We start from the raw sequence: 24,310 nt of genomic DNA, 5'->3' as shown, positions 1-24,310 counted from the left end.
TCACAAATATTGTTCTCCCTAAAAGAAGAATATAACACAACCCCACGATAACATGACATGATATGATCGGTTCTCTGGGTTCACTGTGACTTAACGGGAGCTGGTTTTTGCCTCCGTGGACCACATGTGTAACACATTCCTGCTCTAAATGAGAGGCATTTACAGGTAAACATGAGTGGAAACTAAGCCGTTTATATCCACGTGGACCAGAACGCCGTGTTTGTGGAGGAGCTCGAGGTTTTGGCGCCCTTTTTTTTTTCTCACACGGGCAGAAAGTTTTCGCTTCACACATCCTCACTATACTAGTCAGTGTGTGGAAAGGCGGGGAGGGGGAGGGAGGGGGGGAGGGAGGGGGGATGGAGCAATCCATCACACGATGACACACAAGGCTCACTTCATGGGGATTAAAGAAGCAGCAGTGTGAGCATGTGTGTGTGTGTGTGTGTGTGTACATGTGTTGTCATACGGTGAAACTTGTGCAAGCGCGTGTGCGTAGGCAGATATCGAAGAATGCGAGATGGGAAGCGAGCCCGTTTTTTTTTTCTTTGGTCGAGCAGAGGATGGTAAACAAGCGCTGGGGTTCAACGGGTTTGAGGCAGCTGGAAAAATGTGTGCGGATAGAGAGGGAGAGAGAGAGAGAGAGAGAGAGGAAGAGGCAAACCCCCCCTAACAAACCTCGCTGTAACCAAACCAAACAAATGTTCCTCGTTACCCAAAAGCCTCTCGAGTCAAAACAAGGACCTCTGTAATAAAACAACTGGTCCCCACAGGGTGTTGCTTTCTTTCTTTAAGTCACGTGGTTTGTGATTTGGAATGCGGCCAATGATGATGTGAGAGAAAAAAAACAACAAACAAAAAAACGTGAGCTTCACCTTGGGAGGACTGCCGTTCTCCTCCGGTGGTGGAGGCAGAGACAGCGCCTTGTTGTTGGAGGACGGCGGCTCCACGTGATAGTCATTGTAGTTGCGGAAGCAGCAGAAGAAAGGGCTGAAGATGCTGCGGCTGCGGTGCTTCTTTAGGCTGCTGTTGGCCTGGGAGACTGAACACACGACCAAAACAGACAAAAGAACATTTTAGATTACGTTATAATCCGTAGAAGGTGCGTCAAAATCCATATGTTGGTGATATATCGTCGTCCTGGGATCTGTTCAGAACGCTCACTTTAGTAGAATCTCTTTTGAAAAAAGTAAAAATGAAACTTAAGGGACAGGAAATGACATCAGCCACAGAGGCTACTGGGAGCTAACAGCAGTTAGCATTTGGAAAAGTGATCATTTGCAGGCTCTAGCAGGCACATTGCCGTCATATATAACACGTATCCACTGGACAGGTAAATCCTCTGAGGCTGGAAGTTTGTGTAGAACTCTGTGCTGCACTGTGGAGCCAAGAAGAGCGGACAATTCCAGGAATTTCGCGCATTGTGACGTCCCAATGAGCGCCAAAGTCAACATGGCGTGTTTTATCTCCTGTACTTAGACTGAGGAGGACCACAAAAACATGACTGAGTCATCTTTTTTCACACTTTGCCGACTGATAGGACCTCTAATAGTCCCAAATATAAGGATTTAAATGATTAAAAAGTAGATTTTGCATAATATAAGACCTTTAAGGCACTTGAAAGTAAACTGTCCACATCAGCTTCACTCATTTTACTCATGTAAACTTTGGCAGAAGTTACCCTCATCAACTATTTTGACAGTCGATGAATCGGTTTGAGGCGTTTTTTTATGATTAAAACTTTTTGTTTTAGCTTCTTAAGTTTGAATATATTCCAGTTTCTTTGCTCCTTATAACAAATAACTAATTAAAAATTAGTCATTTTGGTTTGTGGACAAAAACAAGACATTTGAGAACATCATTATTTATATCAAGTTTGAGAAATAATAATCAACGTTTTTTTAACATTTTATGGACCAAACAATTACTGGATTAATAGAGAAAATAATCGACAGATTAATCGATGATGAAAATAATCCTTAGTTCCAGTTCTAGTTTACAGTGGGATTACATAGTCTTTATGAACTTTGTTCTCCATGTTGTGAATAAATAGAGAAGTTTACACGTTAACAGATATCCTGATGTATCGGCCTACGATTGTCTTGCAATACACAGATTATCACAGAATCGTTGCATCGTGATATCATTGGTATCGTGGACAATGTTCGATTGTTCGATTGACGGCATGCAAAGTGTCTGCAGTACAACTGTAATGATTTTTGGGGAAATTCAGTATAATTAACAGTTAACGGTCGGTTACTCGCGGAAAAAAAAGGAAACTAGCGAGTCTAAATCTGGAGAGGGAACTAAAATGTGCATAGCAGCACATTTAAATTTAAATAATTTATATATAATCTCACCACATCACCCACTGAGCGAATTTTTACACTTCTTTGGTTTTTGGTAAAAAAAAAAAAAAACTCAAACAAAGGACACATCAGTGTGTGAGTGCAGGGTTTAGGGTTGGTATTTGCAGAAGAGCACAAGTCTCGTGGTTTCCCCGCTTCCAATCTCTCGCGCTAAAATAAACTAATCCCAAATTAAGACGGCCCTCGCAAGAAAGCGTCGGCGCACGAGGCGACGGCGGGCGGCGCTCGTTCTCTCCACCGCTGGAATGAAACAACAACAACAACAACAACAACAACGAGTCAATTTATGGCACAAAGGATGTGCGTTGACGCTGTAACTACAGTGATTTTTCACGCTCGGGTGATTATGACACGTGACGTCTGTCAGATTAAGTTACTCAGTGAATAAATAAGCAGTCATTATGGGACAGTGAAGAAGAGACTGTATATGATTACAAAAAGACATTTCTTGAATCTTGAATCATGTTATTTGAGTGGATTAATCAAGAACTCAGAAATAGTAATCATGACAGAGGATAAGCTCTCTCTGGGACTGTAGAGCGGTTAATTAAGAATCACCAACGGAGAAGAAAATAGACCAAATTGCATCATATTTAATGCAGACACAGCCCCTGTGATGGACTGGTGTCATGTCAGAGTATTTGGCCACAGCCGTTACTGTAAGTAGTGAATTCAAGGTGTTTCAATCAGGCTTTGAGCTCAGTTCTTTATCTTTGGACAACTTTGTGGAAACAGTTTGACAAAGGTCATATTTGTTGACTTTTTAACCCCATCGAGGACCTTCGGGAGCTCGATGGGCGCCTTCTCGTCCAACGTCAGTGCTTTACCTCATAAACGCTCTCCAGAACGAATGAATGGACACAAATCTACCAACGAAACACTTCAAAATGTTGTCAAAAATGTCAAAAATAAGGACATTTCGAAGTGACCCCAAACTTTTGACCGGCAGTGTAGCTGCAAAAATGCGTCATTACAGTATCTGTTGGTCAATACTTTTGTCCGTATCGTCCCCAGCTGCATAATTTCTTCTCCTCCTCCTCGTCTCTGAAGTCCATGGCCTACTTTCTCACCGACAGAGGAGGAAACAAGTGGGCTTGAAAGGTTCTCTTATGCCTTCACGGATGTTTCTCTCTCTCTCGCCGACAGATTCTGATTTCATAATAATCTTCTATTTTCTCTGAGGTGAGAATGAGAGGATAAAAATTGAACCTAAGTCCAGAACAAAGGCTTAAAATGTGACAGTGCAATTACGCTCGACGAGGCGTTTCAGGTCGCTCTGATTGCTCCAAAGGTCACTTCTTAGTCGCGGACAACTCGTCGTGTTGTGACTGTGAAGAGCCAACTTTAGCTGGAATCGTCGTTTTTTGCAGTTTGGCGTGTTCATACAGGCGGCGTGTGATACCAGGAGCCAGGTTTTCTGCATCCTCAGCTCACCGTTCTTCCCTCACAGATGTAAAAGAAGGACAACGTGCTAAAGCCGACTTCCCTCCGGCTCCAAGTGTAGAGTCAATATTTTCAACTTAAAAGCACGCGCTTATATTCAGCGCACAGACTCGTCCTCCGAGCTCCTCTCGTAAGGCGAGCGCTCGTTTTTGGTACGCGACGACCCGACCCGAGGCGATCTCTGAGAGCCTGCTGATGTTGAGACTCGTTTCAGTGCATTTATCGACCGACGCTCTTTGAAAAAAGGCAGCGATAACGTTTCATTTGATCTCTTTGCCACTTGTAGCCGAGAGTTAGAAGACGGCGAATAAAAACAGACGACCATTAAAGACGTGACGCATCATCGTGACAGAGTGAAGAGCTAGTTAGCTCTTACATATCATCCTACCAGTATCTGGTCACCCCTACAAAATTGAGGAAGTGGTATGGGCACGGGGTGAAATGGACGCTATAATGCTTTTACACTAGCGCAACTCGACTGGCTTTGGTACGGTCCATTAGCGATACGACCTGGTACCTGGTGCTTTTTTTTTAGTACCCGCCAAGCGTGACGTCGTCAGACATCAAACTGAACAATTGCGAACTGTAGATCGGTTAAAATTTTAGCGCTAATCTCCGACATTTAGCACAACAATTCTCAATATTCGCGTCGGACGGAAATACTGAACGATTATTTTTAATGAACTGATTCTAATGATTCAGTTACGCCCAAAACAACTGCTTTACAAGTCACTCGTTTGTGCGTTTGCGTTGCGTATAAAAAAAACGAAGAAACGGCAGTTTCATGCAGCCGTGCCGCGATGACTCCGCCCACTTTGAGGAGGAACTATATTGTAATGGAAAACCGACCAAAATAGGGGGCTTTAGACTGAAAACACACGTGATCTTTCCACCAAAGAGACCTGTATTAATTATCCAGCCACTAGCAGCTCACCGTCTCTCTGTACTGACGTACGATTGGTCAAAGTCTCTCATCCCATGCCTACTCCCTCACTCTCTCTCAGATCACTTGATTGACACCAGGCAGAATTGCTAATATTGAATTATTGACGAGTCAACCTTTGATCTGACGAGAGAAAACTGTGATAGAGCTCACACTGAAGGTCACACACGAGTCTAATTTATCGCCCGGTTATTGCTTTATTGTTTGGTGGTTTAATATCGTTGGTTTATTCATTAATTCAAAGGTAATAAATCGTCTATGTGTTCGAGTTTCTCAAATGTGACAATTTGCTGCTAATGACATAATATTTAGCTTTTATTTGCCTTTTCCAAAGACCCAGAATCATCTTTAACTCCCCCCTTGAGCTGGCCTCAGTGCCGTGATGTCATTCCTAACTCCGTGTACCGTTTTTCGCGCCCTGATCGGTCGTCCTGATCGACCGCTCCAGAAAAGCAGGTGGGAGGGAAAGTAGAAGGAGCTAGAAAAAGAGAGGGGATAGAGAGAGGGAGAAGGGCGTAGAAAGGGTGGGGAGATTTACTGTGGCGAGACAGCCTATACTTGGGTCTGATTCATACTCCTCCTCCTGCTCCTGCACAAACAGAGCTTTCCTCTCTCTCCTTTGACACGAATAACAAAGCTGGGAGTTAAGGTTTGAGCAAAAGTTCACACGTTCACACGCACTCAGAAAAAGAGCGTTCTATTAAATTTGGGGAATTGAGAGAGTGAATCGCTGAGGTCCGGTTTAAAACGTGAAGCGACAGAGCGACAAACACGCGCGGATTAATCTAACAAAAGCTCCCAGGAGGAGAGACAGATACCAAACGTGCAGCTTCCTCAGAGCAGGTGCGACATCATATTTACCCGCTGAATGCACTTCATTCAATTCATCATAATTCCCCTGATCTGAGGCGCTGAACGCTTCCCGCTGAACATTAGGTAACGACGACGGCGGCGGCGACGCGGAGGCCCGCGCATCAATCAGAGCCAGCTGGGCTCCTGCACACACACACACACACACACATTCAGCCACAACCACTAACAAGGCCGGAAGAGGGATATAAAAAAAAAAAAAAATGCAGGAAATTCTCAGCATTCCTGACAGGAAGAGATAATCACCCCCGTGACCCAGTGTGGAATAATGCCAGGCTCCAAGAGGGAATATGATCCTCGGCTTAGCTCGAGACCTTTGAGGCGGCCTCCTCCACTGTCGCTTCAAAAGCACAGCGTGTACAGTATGTATATACAGTTCATACACATACATATATATATATATATATATATATATATATATATATATATATATATATATATATATATATATATATATACAGCTAAAACTATGAGCTATTGAGGAGGACTCTGGATGTCTTGAAAACAAAATATGTGCATTATGTACATAACTGGCCATAAAATCCTCCTAATATGTCACAGAGACTCAGGAATAATGTTCATATAACAAACTGAACTCACCAACAACAACAGTACAGACAAAATATTTGCATTAAAACAAAAATATTTTGCAGACTGCAAATCATGTTTATGTTTTGAAATCACGTTTTGCCATGTGGCGCCACCTACCGCCGTCTACCAATCATTGCAAGTCAGTAGAGTCTCAGCTGCCGAGCAACCACGGGTTGCCAGTTACGTCAGAAAACAAAACCAAAAAGACCTTGGTGTTTTGAATTTGAATGTAGTAACCGTTTTTGGCCACATTCTTACATACGGCGCCTTTAAACACTTGTAAACTGCTTGTTAATCAAGAAAAAAAGTGATTTTGCGATGTGTTACGATATATAACGGACTTACACCGCACATGACAGCGTGGCAACCGTGGATTAATAACCGAGATATCCTGTGACAAGGCCTCGACCTGCAGTCTCACAGCAGTTAGTTGACCGTCCAGCCGGGAAAAGCGTACAGTCGTCCCGGCCCAGGCGGACGTGGAGGTAAATGTGAGAACAGACCATGTGAAGGTGGCGTGAATAATTCAGATGGAAAACAGGTTGGTTTTAAATGGCACGGCCAGGTACTTAACCTGAGCAGAGGTAAAACAGCCGGGGAGGGAGGGAGGGAGGGAGAGCATGAAGCTGAGAGTGAGGAAAAGGACGATAAAGTCATAAAGAGAACCCGTGTGCCGTTAGTTCACTTTTATGAGGGTTCGAACAGGAAGTGCCCCCTAATTTAGCTGCACATTGACCAATCTGCACGAAAAACAACACGCCTTTGACCAACAGGAAGTCAGCCATTTTAAACAGGAAGTGCGCTCTAACTTTGCCGTACGTGGCGCGATCCCCTCGAAACTTGGCGAGGACTCTGCTGAAAATAATTAGTGTTGAAAATAACGAACTAGTACTGAAAATGAGAAAATAACTAACTAGTACTGAAAATTAGAAAATAACTAACTAGTACTGAAAATACCTAACTAGTACTGAAAATAACTAACTAGTACTGAAAATACCTGACGTGTTCAAACCCGTTCATTCACCGCTCGTGGTACTAGTTTTATTGATGGGTAATTATTATTATTATTATTTTTTTTTTACTATTTTCAGTATTGTGCTCAAATGCGTTAGATAGAAAAATCAAAACTGGACGAATCCGCTTTTGTTTTTCAATTTTCATTTAACCCTTTAAGGTACGCACCAAAAAAAAAGCTAAGGAAAAATTATTTATTTGCATTTTTCAGAATTTTATTTTATTTACTTATGATAACAATAATGACAATCGATACATAGATATAGATTTTTTTTTTTATTAGACCCTATAGTATTTCAGATACAGGCCTCTACCAAACGGTTGAGACGTCTGTTCATAATAAACCTGGTTTGCATAATTCATAAAGTACAACATTAAGTCACGTTAATTTAGTGTTAGTGAGTTCAGTTTGATGCATTTTTCAATGAGATATAGTAACTTAAAGTGTGGTCGACCAAATGGTTGAGTAGTTCCTTAAAGGGTTAAACCGATTAATCGATTATCTAAATAGTTGACCGCATTTACTCGAGCATGTAAACAGAGAGCAGACTAGGTGAAGGTTGGAATCAAAAAGTTTTGACTGATTTTAAAACACCTTTGAAAAAGTTGAATAAACCAGTTCATTGTAGTTTTTAAAGAAGAAATATGAAAATCTGAGGCAACACTTCAAAGTATTGTGTGCAAAACACACTTTGAGACGTATAAAACCTTTGTAATATCATAAATTATTCTCGGTTGGAATTGTTGATCAAAAACCCCCCGAAAGACATGTTGAACCACTGCACCTTTAATTAAAGATGAAGAACAAAACAGCCCCTGACTCTCATCTGCAAAACAATGATGGTACAAAATCAATGCAGTCGAGGGGAAGATGAAAAAGCTGCTATTATTAGCAGCCTTTGCTCACACTTTCCTTTCATGGATCATGATCACAGATGCTGTTGCTGTGGGGGAATTCTCTCACAGGCTTGTTTTGCTGACACAGTGCAACAACAACAAGGATTTCCCCCTCCTTTCTGCTGATGTTAGTGATATCCTGGGACAGAAGCAGCTTCATACTCACGCAGGTGATTCAGTACGGTGCAATTCTGGAATGACGATCGCGCGTTTTTATTTATTTTCTGTCTTGGCTGCAACAGAGAAGTGTTTTAATCTGTGTGTGATGTTGTTTTTTATGCCTTCAGCAGCTGGTCACACGTCCTACACTTGAATCCCTGCCTTCTGACTGATGGGAAGACGGGTTTTTAGAATCGTTTTTTGGCTGTTTTGTGTGTGTATGAAATGAAACTGTAGAAAAACTGTGTTTTTCAAAATATTTTAAAGGAGGATTTAAGGATTTAAACCAGTTTTTCTGATTGTTTCAGCTTCTTAAATGTGAATATTTTCCTCACATTTCTCCATAGAGCAAAGAAATCCTTCAAAACTGAAGTCATTTTGGTTTGTGGGCAAAAACAAGATGTTTGAGAACATCATTATTACCAAGTTTGAGAGAGAATTATCAACATTTCCTGACATCTCATGGACTAAACGATGTCCGATCATGGAAAATAAAGAGAAATGACTCCTCCAGCATTGGCAATGACTGTTAGAAAACTAACAAAAGAGTCTAATAAAGTCAAATATCCTTTGGTCATTTTGCCAGGTATTAAATATTAAACATGTCTGTCCTTGATATTCTGATGAGAGAAGCTCAGGTCAGAAAATGTGGATAAGATTTAACAACCAAGCATTTCTCTAGTAATCCTTCTGCAGATTTGTTTTGGGTTAAACTAGATTAGGGAACACATATTCACCATTAACTAGGTGCTTATTAGCATATATAATGTGCATACTACCTCTGGGATTAGTCCTTTATTCTACATAACCTGATTCTACCTCTATTATGACATGATTTTTCCTATATAAGGTGTTTAAAGGCGCCATATGTAAGAATGTGGCCAAAAACGGATACTACATTCAAATTCAAAACACCGAGGTCTTTTAAGTTTTGTTTTCTGACGTAACTGGCAACCCGTGGTTGCTCGGCAGCTGAGACTCTACTGACTGCAATGATTGGTAGACGGCGGTAGGTGGCGCCACATGCCAAAAACATGATTTCAAAACATAAACATGATTTGCAGTCTGCAAAATATCTTTTTTTAATGCAAATATTTTGTCTGTACTGTTGTTGTTGGTGAGTTCAGTTTGTTATATGAACATTATTCCTGAGTCTCTGTGACATATTAGGAGGATTTTATGGCCAGTTGCTTTAGATTTATTACATAATGCACCTTTCAGATTTACTAATAAAGGGCTAGTATGCGACTCATAAGCATGGCTGTAATCACCTAGTTAATGGTGAATACGTGTTCCCTAATCTAAAGTGTTATTTTGTTATTGATCAGCAGAAAAGGACACAATCCCTCCCTGAAAGGATCAGATCTGATTTAAAAAAAAAAAAAAACACTATTTATACACAAAGAGCATCAGTGTCAGTGTGTGTGAGGTCACCGGGGCAATAATAGCTCAGCATGAGGTAAATAAACTGCCATTAAGCCTCCTTACTTCCCAACACAGACAGCTGAGGCCGGGGTGAAAATTACAGCCTGTGGAAAACACTCTCTAGTTCGAGCAGATGCCTTCACTCTCACACACACACACACAGACTGACTGACCCTCAGCTGCCCTTCTGGCTTCATTTCCCTGCTTATCCAACCTAAATATATATATATATATATACATATATATGCATCCTATATGACCTCATGTCACTGGCAGTTATAGACGAGTCAGTCAAGACGCGGCTTACCGAGATTAACCCACGTATCGATTGTCATGCGAAGTCTCTGAGCTTCTGACGTGATGCAGGAGGCGCGATCGGGTGAGTCTTATCGCGACGTATCGAGGCCGTGCCGGGAAATAATTAGCTTAGATGTGACTTCTGCTCGAGTTCAACAACAATGAACGCAATTTGGAACTGATCTTAACCATAACACTTGAACTAGAACTTCTAAAATGAACTCATTAAAGACAAAGAGGATAATAATTCACACTAATCACTAAAAGCTCTGTCACTTTGGTTTCCGAGTCAAAGCTGAGTCCACCCTGATAGCATCATCGCCATGACAACGGAAACATTATACAATCGCCCCAGTAACACTTCTCCATTTAGTGACTTGACTGTGTAACATGTGCTCGGAAAGTTTCGGTTCGTTTGGGGAGGTGTGAATGCGCTACCGAACCAAACGCAGGGCATTGTGGGTACAACACAACCAAAAACATACGTGCACGTAGAACGATAGCCGAGAACCGTAAAAGTGAAATGAAATAAATACACAATAAAATACTACAATAATAAAGCAGACAATCTGGAATACACAAAACAATATACAAGGCAATAGTTAGCGTTAGCATTAGCATTAGCGTTTTAGGAGGATCTTGTTAGTTTGTGCACATTAGTTTGTTTTATTCAAATATTCTGAATGAGATTTGCGTTGTTGTAGCGTGACATGATCGATCGATCGGTTTGAAGCTTTTTTCGTGATTAAAAGAAGATTTCTGATCGTTTTAGCTTCTTAAATGTGAATATTTTCTCTGTTTCTTTGCTCCACATAACAAAGAAATCCATACCAAACGATTCATCGAGAAAATAACCGCCGCGATCCGTAAAAACAGCAGGCAAAAAAATAGTCAATCCGATTAATGTACATCTCAGATGAACGGAAACAAACATCTAGGTCATCATATCGCCGCCCATGTGTCGGTGCGAGCGCGTCCTGCTTTGTTTCCCATGCCACTGCTGGCTGAGCGGCATTCATCTCCACACACACACACACACACACACAGCATGTCCTACTTAACGCCCCCGGAGATTTACAGCCAACCGTTATTCACCTTTTTACCTCCAGATAGACAGACACAAAAAAAATACCTCTCTGTGAGTGTTTTACAGCCGTGTATATTTACATTTCCCATTGTTTGAACAAAAAAAACAAAAACCTTTCCATGCTCCTGCTGTCAGTCTGTGGAACGCAGCACAATTCAGACCAGGTGACTGACAGGAAATCATTACGCACAAAACATGATCTCCCTTTTAGACGGCTAATTACGGGGACGATGAATGCCAACCAGAAAAGGGCAAAATATGCAGAAAGGCCATCCCTGCAACACTCTCTCTCTCCTCTCCGTACACAAGCAAGCCCACAGCTCCACCTTTCTCCGACTGTATCGATCTGTTTTGACAACGTCTGTTTTGGCTCAATTAATCCTAACCTGTGACATCTGCGATGTCTGTAAGAGACGGGGGTTTCATCCAGGCCGCTGGGACATGGTAATCGTCTTCACTCATTCACAGCCGAACCCTACACTCTTAGAAATAAGGGTTCCAAAAGGGTCCTTCTACTAGGGCTGAGGTTCTACCTGGAACCATTTGCTTCTGATCTGTTTTTCAAGGGTTCTTGGTAACACTAATGGTTCCAGTAAGAACCATTTTGATCCAGAGAACCCTTTAAAACCCCTTTCCTGAATAAAGGGTTTTAAAATGGTTCTTGGTGGAACCCTCCAACAGGGTTCCAGGTGAAACCTTTATAAAAAGGGTCTACCTGGAGCCAAAAAGGGTTCTCCTATGAGGACAAGCCGAAGAACCTTATATGGTTCTACTTAGCACTTTTATTTCTAAGAGTGTAGTTCATTGTAGTTCGTGGAGTGAATGATCGATCGAACCAAACGCAGGAAGCGGACGACAACGCAGGGCATTGTGGGAAAAACAACACAACCAAAAACATACATGCATGCAGAACGATAGGAAACAGAAGTTGCTCTCCTTGAGTAATTCTTGATGCAGCGCCGCCTCAGGCCAGGAGGGGAATATGTTATCGTGCAAAAGTGTGAAAGCAAACTCGGACCGGCTGAATGTTGAAACCCCCAATTGAACCCAGTCTAGTGGACAGGGTTCGAGAAACAGGGTAACCCTAACCCTAACCCAACAAAAATGTCAATTCCCATGGTCTCAGTTGCTGGTTTTTAGGTCTCCTTCAATAGAACATGATGACAAATTTCTAAATTATGTTCCCATTTTGAGCACAAGTGTGATTGACAGCTGGTATCATCCAACAGGAGCCTGGTTTCTGGAGACGCCTGGTGGCAAAACGTCAACATGGCACCGGCCAATTTGGACACTGCAACCGCTTCCTTAACCACGACAGTCCCAGAATGCACTAACGTACATTTTGACATCCAATTTATGACCAACCGAATGAGCAGAATATGATTCCAATACATGTTTTGCACGAAATCTGACAGTACTCGTCTCTTTGTTTTAATTTAGAAATATAACTATAAGTTGCTCCAAAACAAGCACACACAGCAAAGTGAGCTCCTCCACACGCGAGGCCGCAGCTGATCGTAACACTTCCAAAAATGCTGCTGAACACATGGTCCAAAGAACACAAGACATAAAACAAGAGGCCCCAGAAAAAACCCAGCAGGGCACAAACACACTTACACAGGATACAGAGAATGTGGAGCTTCAATAATATAAATATATGGTACGGTCGCTACATTGCAAATAAGAAAAAGTACACACTCTAGATTTCATTCACCGCCACTTAACCAACGATCATCTCGTCACAGAGGACTGAACATTTTCGGTGTGAACAGGAAGAGAAAAGGGAACTTGTCCTCGTGTGACTCTCGGGACAAACACGACAAGTGAAAGCTGAAATACACAAATCACAAAAACAACTTCAGTGCGTACATTTTTTTTTAGGTCATACGCTGAATAAACTACATTTATTTTTGTCCTCATGTTGAATCCTAACAGTGGAAACAAATAAAACGGGGATATCAACAGTCTATTTTAAACTGAAGAGCCAGTGCATGGACTTCAGAGCAGCAGCAGCCGTGTAACAACTCTGTTTTAAAACTTCTGACTGAAGGCAGAATAAGTACAGCCACAGTCAGTCAGCCTGTGAAGGAGTAAAGAAAGAAAAGAGTCAACCCACACACAATCTTTCCCCCTGTGGCCTCACTGAGGATGGATTGCAGTGGGATTGCGTCGCCTTCGCTGTCTCTCTCTCTCTCTGCAGGCTTCTTCCTATTTTTAAGGCCACTAACTGTGAGAGAAATGACCATTAGTGGGTCATTATTACACTTAAAAAGTGGCATTTTTACACTAATATGTTAGCACGAGCAAAGTCTGCCACAGCGTAGCCTACGTCGGAATCAGCAACCATTTTTGTTGCAGATGCGCCACGCCAAGTAGGATAGAAGTACAGCATGAGTGGAAACAAGAGCTAAGATACAGATATAAATAAAACAGTACAAATTAAATGAAATAAATATACACATAAAATACTACAACAATAAAGCAGACATTCTGGAAATACAATACAATACACAGCAACAATTAGCTTTAGCATTTTAGGAGGATCTTGATAGTTTGTGCACATTAGCCAGTTTTATTCGACTATTCTGAATGAGATTAGTTCATTGTGTCCCTGCCCCTGCAATAGTTAGCGTTAGCATTAGCATTAGCGTTTTTGGAGGATCTTGTTAGTTTGTGCACATTAGCTTGTTCTATTTGAATATTCTGAATGAGATTAGTTCATTGTGTCCCTGCCCCTGCAATAGTTAGCGTTAGCATTAGCGTTTTTGGAGGATCTTGTTAGTTTGTGCAAATTAGCTTGTTCTATTTGAATATTCTGAATGAGATTAGTTCATTGTGTCCCTGCCTCTGCAATAGTTAGCATTAGCATTTTAGGAGGATCTTGTTTTTTAGGTTGTGCACATTAGCTTGTTTTATTCGACTATTCTGAATGAGATTAGTTCAATGTGTCCCTGTAATAGTTAGCGTTAGCATTAGTGTTTTAGAATGATCTTGATAGTATGTGCACATTAGCTTCTTTTATTTGATTATTCTGAATGAGCTTAGTTCATTGTGTCCCTGCCCCTGCAATAGTTAGCATTAGCATTTTAGGAGGATCTTGTAGGTTTGTGCACATTAGCTTGTTTTATTCGACTATTCTGAAAGAGATAAGTTGAATGTGTCCCTGTAATAGTTAGCATTAGCATTAGCATTTTAGGAGGGTCTTGTTAGTTTGTGCACATTAGCTTGTTTTATTCTACTATTCTGAATAAGATTAGTTCAATGTGTCCCTGTAATAGTTAGCATTAGCATTCGTATTTTGGGACGAGCTTGTTAGTTTGTGAAAATTAGCTTGTTTTATTCTACTATTCTGAATGTGATTATTTCAACGCGTCCCAGTCTGAAGAAAAACTCTGACAAAAATGTAAGATATGGAATATAATAGATAGAATTGGACTAATTGGACACTGTTGTTTGTCTCTGTGTGGCCCTGTGATGGACTGCTGACCCTGGGATTGGCAGCAGCCTGGAGCTTCTTTTCTTCTGACATTACTGTAGCCGGTGTTTCTTGGAAAGCAATAACTGGCGATTGTCTTTTCACGGGTTCATCTATAATGCAGGGACGAGACGCGGACAATTAATTCCCCGCTGGTTACTTCAATTACCAAACAAACTCGACAGTTTAACGAGCTTCATCAGTCAAGCAGAACAACGACATTCAGGCTCTTCCCTCGCCTTCGTGTGTCATTGGACCACAGGAACGCAGATGTCCAGGGAAACATCCAAGTCCCTAACACTTCCTCAGAGATGCAGATAATCTGCTTCTTTTTTTTTTGTTGGACCGAGCATTGGCTGAAACCAGGGCTCATAAATCTGTAATGAGGACACGCACTTACTTCACATCGAGCCTCTCGCTCTGTCAAAATGGTGCCCTGGATATTGACTTTACCGTATATGCACACAGCAATCTAACGTGATCCTTTAAGAGGGAGTTAAGATGCTGCAGAATCACTCGCTGTCATTTCTACAGACAGACAGAAAGTCCCTTTGTCTGTTTAAATTAAACCAACCACATTTGAGCAAAACCCTGCAGGTAAACAATGTCAGTGGAGGCCTTATTGCATTTCTCACTCTGATTTAACAAAGCCGAAAACAAAAACACACACGTAAGAGAATCTCATGGCCCTCCGCGTTTGAAGTGAACCCCTGAAAAATCTGCATTTGAAGGGCCTTTCAAGTCAGGAGTGAACACTTCACCACAACACTCTGCCTCAACAAGAATTCACTCAAGTGCACGAGGCATCACTTACAAATCCAGATTAAAACATAAGCCAGCTCCTTCACATGCTGCTCGGTTGTCGTTAAGGAGGGGGAAACTTTTTAAAGTAACGCTAAAATATCCGAGTTGCGTTTGACAAACATGGGAGACCACAGACACAAGCAACTTTGGAACCGAGTTTCAAAGTTTGGATTCTGAGGAAGCACGGAACGGACGATCCACGGACTGGACGCAGGAAGCAGAGATCCTGTCATGGCGGAGAAGAGAGAATCGACTCGGCTTGTACAAGTTATGGTTTCTCAACAAAAGTACTCTCAACATCCCTTCCCTGATCAACTCTGGTTCCGCTCACGTCCCCAATCGCTCTTCAGTAGTAAGTTTAAACGCAATTGAACATGCAAAATATCGGGTAGAGCTCAGTGGAAGTGGCAAGGGATGACATTGGTATAGCGCCATTGTCCATCGACCCCATTCTCACGTCTCAAACTGTAAACAATGGCGGCTAACGAGGAACACAAGTCACGCCCTGAAAATCTGCCGTCTTGAGCAGGGGCCGAGTTTAAGATCCTCGTCTGCCCTTCGCTTCCAGGTCGCTCATGACGACAGCAGAGAGCTACACCATTAGCGAGAGCGCTAACTCGTGCCAGAGGAGACCTCCAGGTCCAGGCCAAAACTCACAGTCGCTTCAGTTGTGCGGCAAAAGCAAAGTAACGGCCTCTGGCAGGAAACGGCGCTGTTCAACCTCTATAGAACGTATATATACTAGACAAGACATAAATATCAGGCCAAAATGTCTGTCAAACTTGTGTCTTGGCCAAGATATTGGGATCCCGGGAAGCCAAAACAGTCAGCAACGGGAGCATTTAACCAGATCCACACAGATCCAGAGAAACAGCGGAGGTTAATCAATGCTAACGTGGGACGTCTGGATACTACAGGTCTGTTTCAACACAGTCTGTCATGTAGGGATGTGAATATTTGGGTGGCTCACGATTCGATTCCGATTCTTAGGGTCATGATCCGATTCATAAGATTCTCAATTCAAACGATTCTCGATTCAAAAATTGATACAATGCATAGTGTGTTAAGGCAAATGATGGCATTAAAACAATACAGTTTGTATAAGATAATGTGATAATGTGATCACACAAAGGCAAACTTAAGACAAAAGTTTACTTATTAATTCAAAACAAAAATATAACTTATATACTTGTATAAATAAAAGCTAAGGCTAGCTGCCTTTTTCTCCCAGAAGTTACACAATTGAACTGTACACAAATAACACAAACTAGTGTTTTGTGTGGTTTTTCAAAATAGAAAATAAAAAAATAAAAAAATCGATTTTTGAAGTTTATGAATCGATTCAGAATCGTGGATGATTAGAACCGCGATTCCTTTGTGAATCGATTTTTTCCCCCCAACCCTACTGTCAAGTTTTGCGATATAGTGGTCGATCTCCGCGGATTTAAACTCCTATAGGTTGAATCCAGCACCGGTCACGTTCATTTAATGCTGCATCAACATGCCTGCCAACATGACGGATTCATAGAAACGGAACGCAAAGATTTTCTAACCGACAAACCTATGAGGGTTTGGGGAAACCACGATCACGTACTAAAAAGACTTTAGTTCTTGTTCTTTAGTCGTGTGAAAGAAGCAGCACAGTTTACACAAACGACACAGTCTTGATACAGCTCAATACTGCACCGAATATAAAACATTTTCTTTTGTCTTCACAGACTCGGGTGCGGCCGTTTCTTCGAGCCCTATTTGAGCGGCTGAACAAGTACAATGGACAATGCACAACTGTAGTAATATTGGCTAAAATCTACCATCGCTAGCTGTCGGACAAAACGACTGACCTTATTTTAACTGTGTGTTGTACATCAGTGAGTGAAACACAGACAGAATTATGTGCCTCACACGCTGCTCTGCGTCTGTCAAAGCTCGTCCAGCAGGAGCGAAGAGCTAAATTCAGATTTGAGATAATCTCATTACGTTAAATGGATTGTTCAGCGATACCTGTGGGACTGAGCAGCGAAGCCTTGTGTGATCTGTGAAGCGAGTCCGTGTGTGTGTGTTGTGAGTCCAGTCCAGTCATTACATTGCGTTGCATCAGACCCACAAAAGTAAACGGCTGCCAAATAAACTAATGTGGAGACGAGAAAAAGCCTCTTCTGCTGCCGGTTCATCCTCACCATCTATGTTCACATATCTATGTGCCCCACATTACCATTCCCATCCTCACCTCATTTAACATAATCCATAATTTATAAAAAGGTAAAAAAAAAAGAAAAAATCTGCACCTGTCCACACGACCGAAAAAAAAAACTCTAATGAGCTAACGTCTTCGCATGGAATGGAAGTGATAGGGCTCTGGAAATAGACTGGACTGAAATATTCAGTGTGTGTGTGTGTGTGTGCAGAGTAAGTGTCCGGGACAACAAGTTCTGTTTGTTTATCTGCTTTGACAGCGAAGGACAGGGAGTCCGTGTGTGTGTGTGTGTGTGTGTGTGTGTGTGTGTGTGTGTGTGTGTGTGGACCCTGGTTTTTAATCCTGCCAGATTAATTGCCGGGTTCCACTGGAACCATCTGGGATTTACTGTCCAAGACAAAGCAGGATGTTGCAGACGAGAGAGAGAAGTTTTTGGGGGGAAATGAGGAAGTCCGACGAGGGATCGATTATTACGCGGTGTCACATAAATCACGGTCCCTCTGATCGCGCAGGAAGCTGAAATACGTCACTGTAGAGCAAATAAAGGATTAATCAAACCCTTTTTTTGACATTTAATTACAGTTATATATATATATATATATATATATATATATATATATATATATATGTTTATATACAGGTAATTTCACAAGCACCAGCTGTGGGATCAATGACGCAGTGTGTGTGTGGTTCATGTAATTGTCAGTGATGCAGGAAGGTGACCTTTTCTGTCACCGTGGGGGGTGCAGCAAGGAAAATGTGTCCTCTCCCTCCGGCCCTCGGGAAGCCTGTGGATCAGTGGGATCACGGGTGTGCGTAATCTCCCACTGACAATCCCCCCCCCCCCCCCCCCCATCATCTCATAATCTCATAAATATGAAACACACACACACTGGAGTTTCCTTCTCAAAAAAGTGCCCACACGGCACACGGGGCATTTCTGACTCTGTCAGAGTCGACGTGAAATGAAAAGGTCCTGACTCATAAGAAGAGGGATTGGGGAGGGGGGGAGATTAAGATTATTCAGTGATGCCATGGCCACATGGTTAGAGGTGTCTATAAAAAAACGAGAAGGAGAAAATGTGTTTTCGCTCATGCGGACTCTGTAATCTGTGGAGCAGCTGTTGAGCTGTTGTTCTCGGGGCAGGACTTTAGTGTGTGTGTGTGTGTGTGTGTGTTTTTATGTTATTTATGTTTAACTCTAGAAAGAAAAGGACAGATTTTATTACAGTTCGTGGAGGAAATGATTCCGATTTTTGGCCGTGATGAGACATTAATCTGGACTCAAGTTGGATTATTTTAACAATTGCAATAACTTCAAAGGTGAGGTTTGGACAACATGGAGTAAAGAGCTGATAAACAGACCCACATATGACATAATTAAGCAGAAATAGTTAATCCAATGGTGATATTTGGGGGAAAATGCTGTCAGTGATGCACCCATGGAGGACCCGCCCCCTGTAGTAAACACACACACTCCCCACAGACTAAAATACCACATAACCAGACTACATTTTTTAGTAGATTTAACATTAAAAAAAACAAACAAAGAATCACCTGGCAACAAAGTAACAGAGCACACAAACAACACCGTGTTTAATTCATCACAGCCTCTTGTTTCTCTGCTTCAGCTGCTCAACAATGGAGGTTTTTTGGTGTGTGTGTGTGTGTGTGTGTGTGTGTGTGTGTGTGTGTGTGTGTGTGTGTGTGTGTGTGTGTGTGTGTGTGTGTGTGTGTTGTTGCAGTCCCTGTGCACTGAGGTTCTGCAGATCAGAGTAAACGCAAAACAATGTGTCTGCGCCAAAATAGATGCGCAAAAATAAGTGCACATGCCTGGATTCTGTGTGTGTGTGTGTGCGTGCGTGTGCGTGCGTGCGTGCGTAAACGAGCCGTACCTTTATCTGGACTTGAACAAATGCTCTCCTCCTCTTTCGGATTTGCAACCTGTGTTATTATGGACGTGTTGTCCATGGAAACGAGATGTTGTGCACCCCGCTCTCGCTCGCTCGGCTTCACTGTTGTTGTTGTTGTTGTTGTTTATTATTCCGTGGTAAACATCACCGATGATCTGCTACAGTCTCGCGCGCACAGTTAACAACTGGATGCAGCGTCAAAATCCCATTTTTCCTCCTCTCTGCTTCTTTCAGGTGGAAGCCAATGGCAGCAGCAGCAGCAGCAGCAGTGGTGCCATTCCACTCCACGGAGCTCACGAGCAAGACGAAGCGGAAGCTGGGGAGGAGAAAGGAAAAAAAAAAAAATGAGGGTGACACAGAAACAGTCCCGATAATAAAGCGTCAGCAGCGCTGCTGCGTCGTTGGAGCCGCCGTGCGTCTCTGCCGTGGCTGTGGCTGCTGTGGCAGGCAGCAGATCACCCTGCTCCTGCTCCTCCTCCTCCTCCTCCTGCTGCTACTGTACACGCTCCACTCCACTCACTACAATATCAACTGCGTGATTCGGTTACAGTGTTTACCCACAGATGGGGACCGCGTCCTCCTGCTGCCACGGGCTCAAACAACAACAATTTTTTTTTTTTTTTCTTACTAAATAATATTTTTTTTTTTATTTAAAGGTGCATTATGTAATAAATCTAAATCAACTGGTCATAAAATCCTCCTAATATGTCACAGAGACTCAGGAATAATGTTCATATAACAAACTGAACTCACCAACAACAACAGTACAGACAAAATATTTGCATTAAAAAATTTTTTTGCAGACTGCAAATCATGTTTATGTTTTGAAATCATGTTTTTGGCATGTGGCGCCACCTACCGCCGTCTACCAATCATTGCAGTCGGTAGAGTCTCCGCTGCCGAGCAACCACGGGTTGCCAGTTACGTCAGAAAAACAAAACCTAAAAGACCTCTGTATTTTGAATTTGAATGTAGTAACCGTTTATGGCCACATTCTTACAAACGGCGCCTTTAATAATTTATTATTATGAGGATTATTTATGTTTGTAAACTATCAAATGATGAATTGATATTATGTATTATGATTTTCTGGCTTTTCCATTGTATTGCCCAGGATATAAGGCAAACATAAATGTGCCTCGGTTTATTCTCTTTTTCAGTGATTGGCACATTTGTGTGAAATCTCAGCTTAATGTTTACTTTTTATAACCGAAATAAAGATATTCATTTATTAATTTCTGTGACTCTGAGTGGTTCAGAGTCACAGAAATGAGACACAGAGCTTAACACACATTATTATTATAGTATGAGATCACCTGCCAAAGCTGCAGCTGCCCTAAATTAACAGCATTGGTAATGATCTAAATCCTTTATTTGTATGTTTCTCTCATGGTTATTAACTCACCAGGATGTAGAAGCATAATTATTAATCTTATATCGATGGATTTTTAATTTAAACATTTCGTTTTAACACAGTATTTGATTCATTTCTGACTTCTCAGAGAAGAAGCCCAAGTTATAAAAAGGTGAATTCAGGTTGTTATTTGCCAAATAAATAATAACATCTGGTTTAAAAGAGAGAGTGAACAATTTTCTTTAGCAGTTAGTTGTCTAACTATTGTCTAAATAGTCGTCTATGGGCCTTTCTATTCTTCTATAAGGGATATACTGTACACAAGGGTATCCCAATTTTTTGAAGCAGGCTTCACAAACTAACACAATAATGATTACACATGAGTAATTCATAAAAATGAACTCAACACTGTCTGCACAAGCAGTTATATGATGTAAATAGAATATATTTAAGTAGAATATTACAGCATTTACAGCCCAGCGATGTAAAAACGTGACTTCAGAGGCTTTAATAGAAAAATAAGCCCTCATATTGACAAAAAAACATCTCAATAAGACGTCTTCAGACTTTACTGGCCACACTCCAAAACGACTTCATTCTCATAATGCAGCTCACAAACATCAAATTTGGTGCCAAAAAGTGCCTCTCTTTCAAACTCTAAAAATAATATGATAACACAGTCCAGGCTAAAAGCAGACGTACGTACGACACTTCCCTTGGATCTGATGTCTAAAGACAACACCTCCCCCACCCACCCACCACAACCACATGCGCTGATAAACAAACATTATTCGTGTGCTGTTTCAGCCTCAGCGAAACCAAGGAATAACAACAAGGAAGATAAAGTGTTTTTCTGGTCCATTTCCAAGCAGTGACGCGTCACAGCGTTTGTCCCTCTTCACCTTCCCTGTCAATTTTTAACGCCGCTGAGGCCCACGCTGCCCTAAATGACCCCCAACCACCACAACCACCAACCCACCACACCTGAGAGACACACAGATTAGTATGTAATCTCCTGACCAACACTCTGATAATCTATGTGCACAGATGAAGCCACGACAGAGGCGCTCTCTCAGGTTACAGAGAGCGTGTGGTCACTTTGAAATCTGATGACAGAGCATGCGTACAACTGCACAGGATGAGGAATTGCTGATTGTAGAGTATGAACATACATTTATCCGTACATCTTTTACCGCTTTATCCATCACAGGACCACGAACAATAATCCACTCTTACTCTCACAACTATACGCTCAATTTAGAGCGTAATCCCTAATGCCTAATCCCACAATCTGCATGTTTTTGGACAGTGGGAGAAGAAAACCTGGAGAAAACCCACGCACACACACCGAGAGAACATGCAAACTCTACTCTTTTATCTACTGTATTTATTTCCTGGTGTGCCCCATGGAGACTTGCTATTCTACCGTATTCTGATCCGCAGTTTAATGGTCAAAATTGAGGGATTAGCATTATTGATAATCGTTATTTTACCATTTCATATTCAACAGTCACATTTCATGGCCTCACTGTACACACCTGCTAGTTATAAATCCAAAATATCTAATCAATCAATCACATGGCGCAACCGTGCATATATATGCGTTCAAATTGAGCATCAGAATGAGGAATAAAGGTGATTTAAAGTGACTTTGCTGCTAATCTACTGGGATTTTCTCTAGGGTTTTAAACAGAATGGTCCAAAAAAAAGAGAAAGGCAGTTCTCTTGTTGATGTAAGTGGTCAGAGGACAACAGCAAGACTGGTTTGAAGTGACCTTGAAGCACATAATAGCTTAAGAAGTGGCCCAGAGTGTGCACATTTAACACTGAATATGATTATACAGAGAGTCAAAGGCAGCCAAATGATTCATTCAAACCAAACAGGAAAATTCACTTCAATATTAATCACCTCAGGCCTCTGACAATTTTTCTCTTTAAGGAAATGAAGTGCCACTGCCCTGCAGCCATGTATTGTTGAATTAATAACATTACTTTGATAGAATACATAAAATGATCTTTTTCACAGCGTTTCTCAAGCCTGGTCCTGTGTGCATCAACTGACCTGCATGTTTTTTAGATGTTTCCTCTGCTCCAACACACCTGATTCAAACGCTCAGCTCGTCAACAAGCTCTGCAGGAGCATGATAACAGGCCAGGTGTGTTGGAGCAGACGAAACACTGGGTCCACAGGACCGAGAAATACTGTTCTAACGGGGTGTGCTGTGTGGGTTCTTGAGCATTTATCGGCCTCCTACTTGATTTCTTCAAGCTGCTGACCCTGCATGCACAGATTCAGGGACAAGGGTTCAGTTTCCGGAGGCCTGGACACAAATGAACAAACACATTAGAAACCACATGCAAAAACAAGCAAAAACATTAAAACAGACGTTAGAGTCAATGAAACCTGTGTGTGTGTTGGTGTTCCTGTTGTTTTTATTACAGCAAATAATTAGTTCAATGCAGCAGTTGGACATTTTATCACTGATTTTGTGTGGATTTGTTTCTCCACAGTCATCATTAGTTTGCATGTGGCGCCACCGTGTGGTATAAACCCAGTATTAACTCCTGGTGACAATTTAAGTTTTCTTCAAATTTGTTTTTTGCTTGTTTTTGTTTATGTGACGTCACTTTTTTATTGACTGTTCATTAAACATGTCGATGCACAACCAGCGTGTTAATACAAACACAGCGGCCAATTATTAGGTCAACATTTTAAGAAAATAAAGAGTCAAAGAAACTTTTTTTTTTTTTTTAAATGTGACATCACTTTTAAAAAATATAGTCAAACTTTCTATGATTTTAGAGCATCAAAAATACTCCTACCCCCAACAAAAACTATTTAAAGGTGCCATATGTAAGAATGTGGCCAAAAACAGTTACTACATTCAAATTAAAAATACAGGTCTTTTAGGTTTTGTTTTTTGACGTAACTGGCAAACCTGTGGTTGCTCGGCAGCTGAGACTCTACTGACTGCAATGATTGGTAGTTGGCGGTAGGTGGCGCCACATGCCAAAAACATGATTTCAAAACATAAACATGATTTGCAGTCTGCAAAATATATTTTTTTTAATGCAAATATTTTGTCTGTACTGTTGTTGTTGGTGAGTTCAGTTTGTTATATGAACATTATTCCTGAGTCTCTGTGACATATTAGGAGGATTTTATGGCCAGTTGCTTTAGATTTATTACATAATGCACCTTTAAATTATTATATTTTTTTTCTATTTAACCCTTTAATGTACGCATCAAGAAAAAAAGCAAAGGAAACATTTTTCTTTGCATTTTTTATTATTTTAGTTACTTACGATAACGATAATGCATGCATTTTTCAATGAGATATAGTGACTTAAAGTGTGGTCGAGTACTACCTTAAAGGGTTAAAAAAAAATGCAAATAAAAAAAAGAACAATAGCTATCTCCCAAGTGCACAGTGGATAAATAATGATAAAGTATTAATATAAACTAAATAAACTCGAA

The 24,310-nt window shown here is 41.3% G+C and overlaps 1 protein-coding gene across 2 annotated transcripts in view; it reads right to left on the bottom strand.

Annotated features, from left to right (window-relative positions):
- The window catches only part of ctdspla (CTD (carboxy-terminal domain, RNA polymerase II, polypeptide A) small phosphatase-like a), a 33,131-nt gene extending 13,171 nt beyond the window's left edge, over positions 1–19,960 (bottom strand). For both annotated transcript variants that reach the window (XM_083901664.1, XM_083901665.1), the window contains exons 1-2: positions 19,461–19,960; positions 873–1,039 (exon numbers count right to left, since the gene is read on the bottom strand). In XM_083901664.1, the coding sequence (XP_083757790.1) occupies positions 873–1,039; positions 19,461–19,536 (243 nt within the window). In that variant the 5' untranslated portion in view covers positions 19,537–19,960. The remainder of the gene's footprint in view (positions 1–872; positions 1,040–19,460) is intronic.
- Positions 19,961–24,310: the final 4,350 nt, after the last annotated feature.

The sequence above is a fragment of the Microchirus variegatus genome (genome assembly GCF_963457635.1).
Source record: "Microchirus variegatus genome assembly, chromosome: 15".
Taxonomy (NCBI): domain Eukaryota; kingdom Metazoa; phylum Chordata; class Actinopteri; order Pleuronectiformes; family Soleidae; genus Microchirus; species Microchirus variegatus.
The sequence above is the reverse complement of the archived record's forward strand: the minus strand, read 5'-3'. Positions and strand labels throughout refer to the sequence as shown.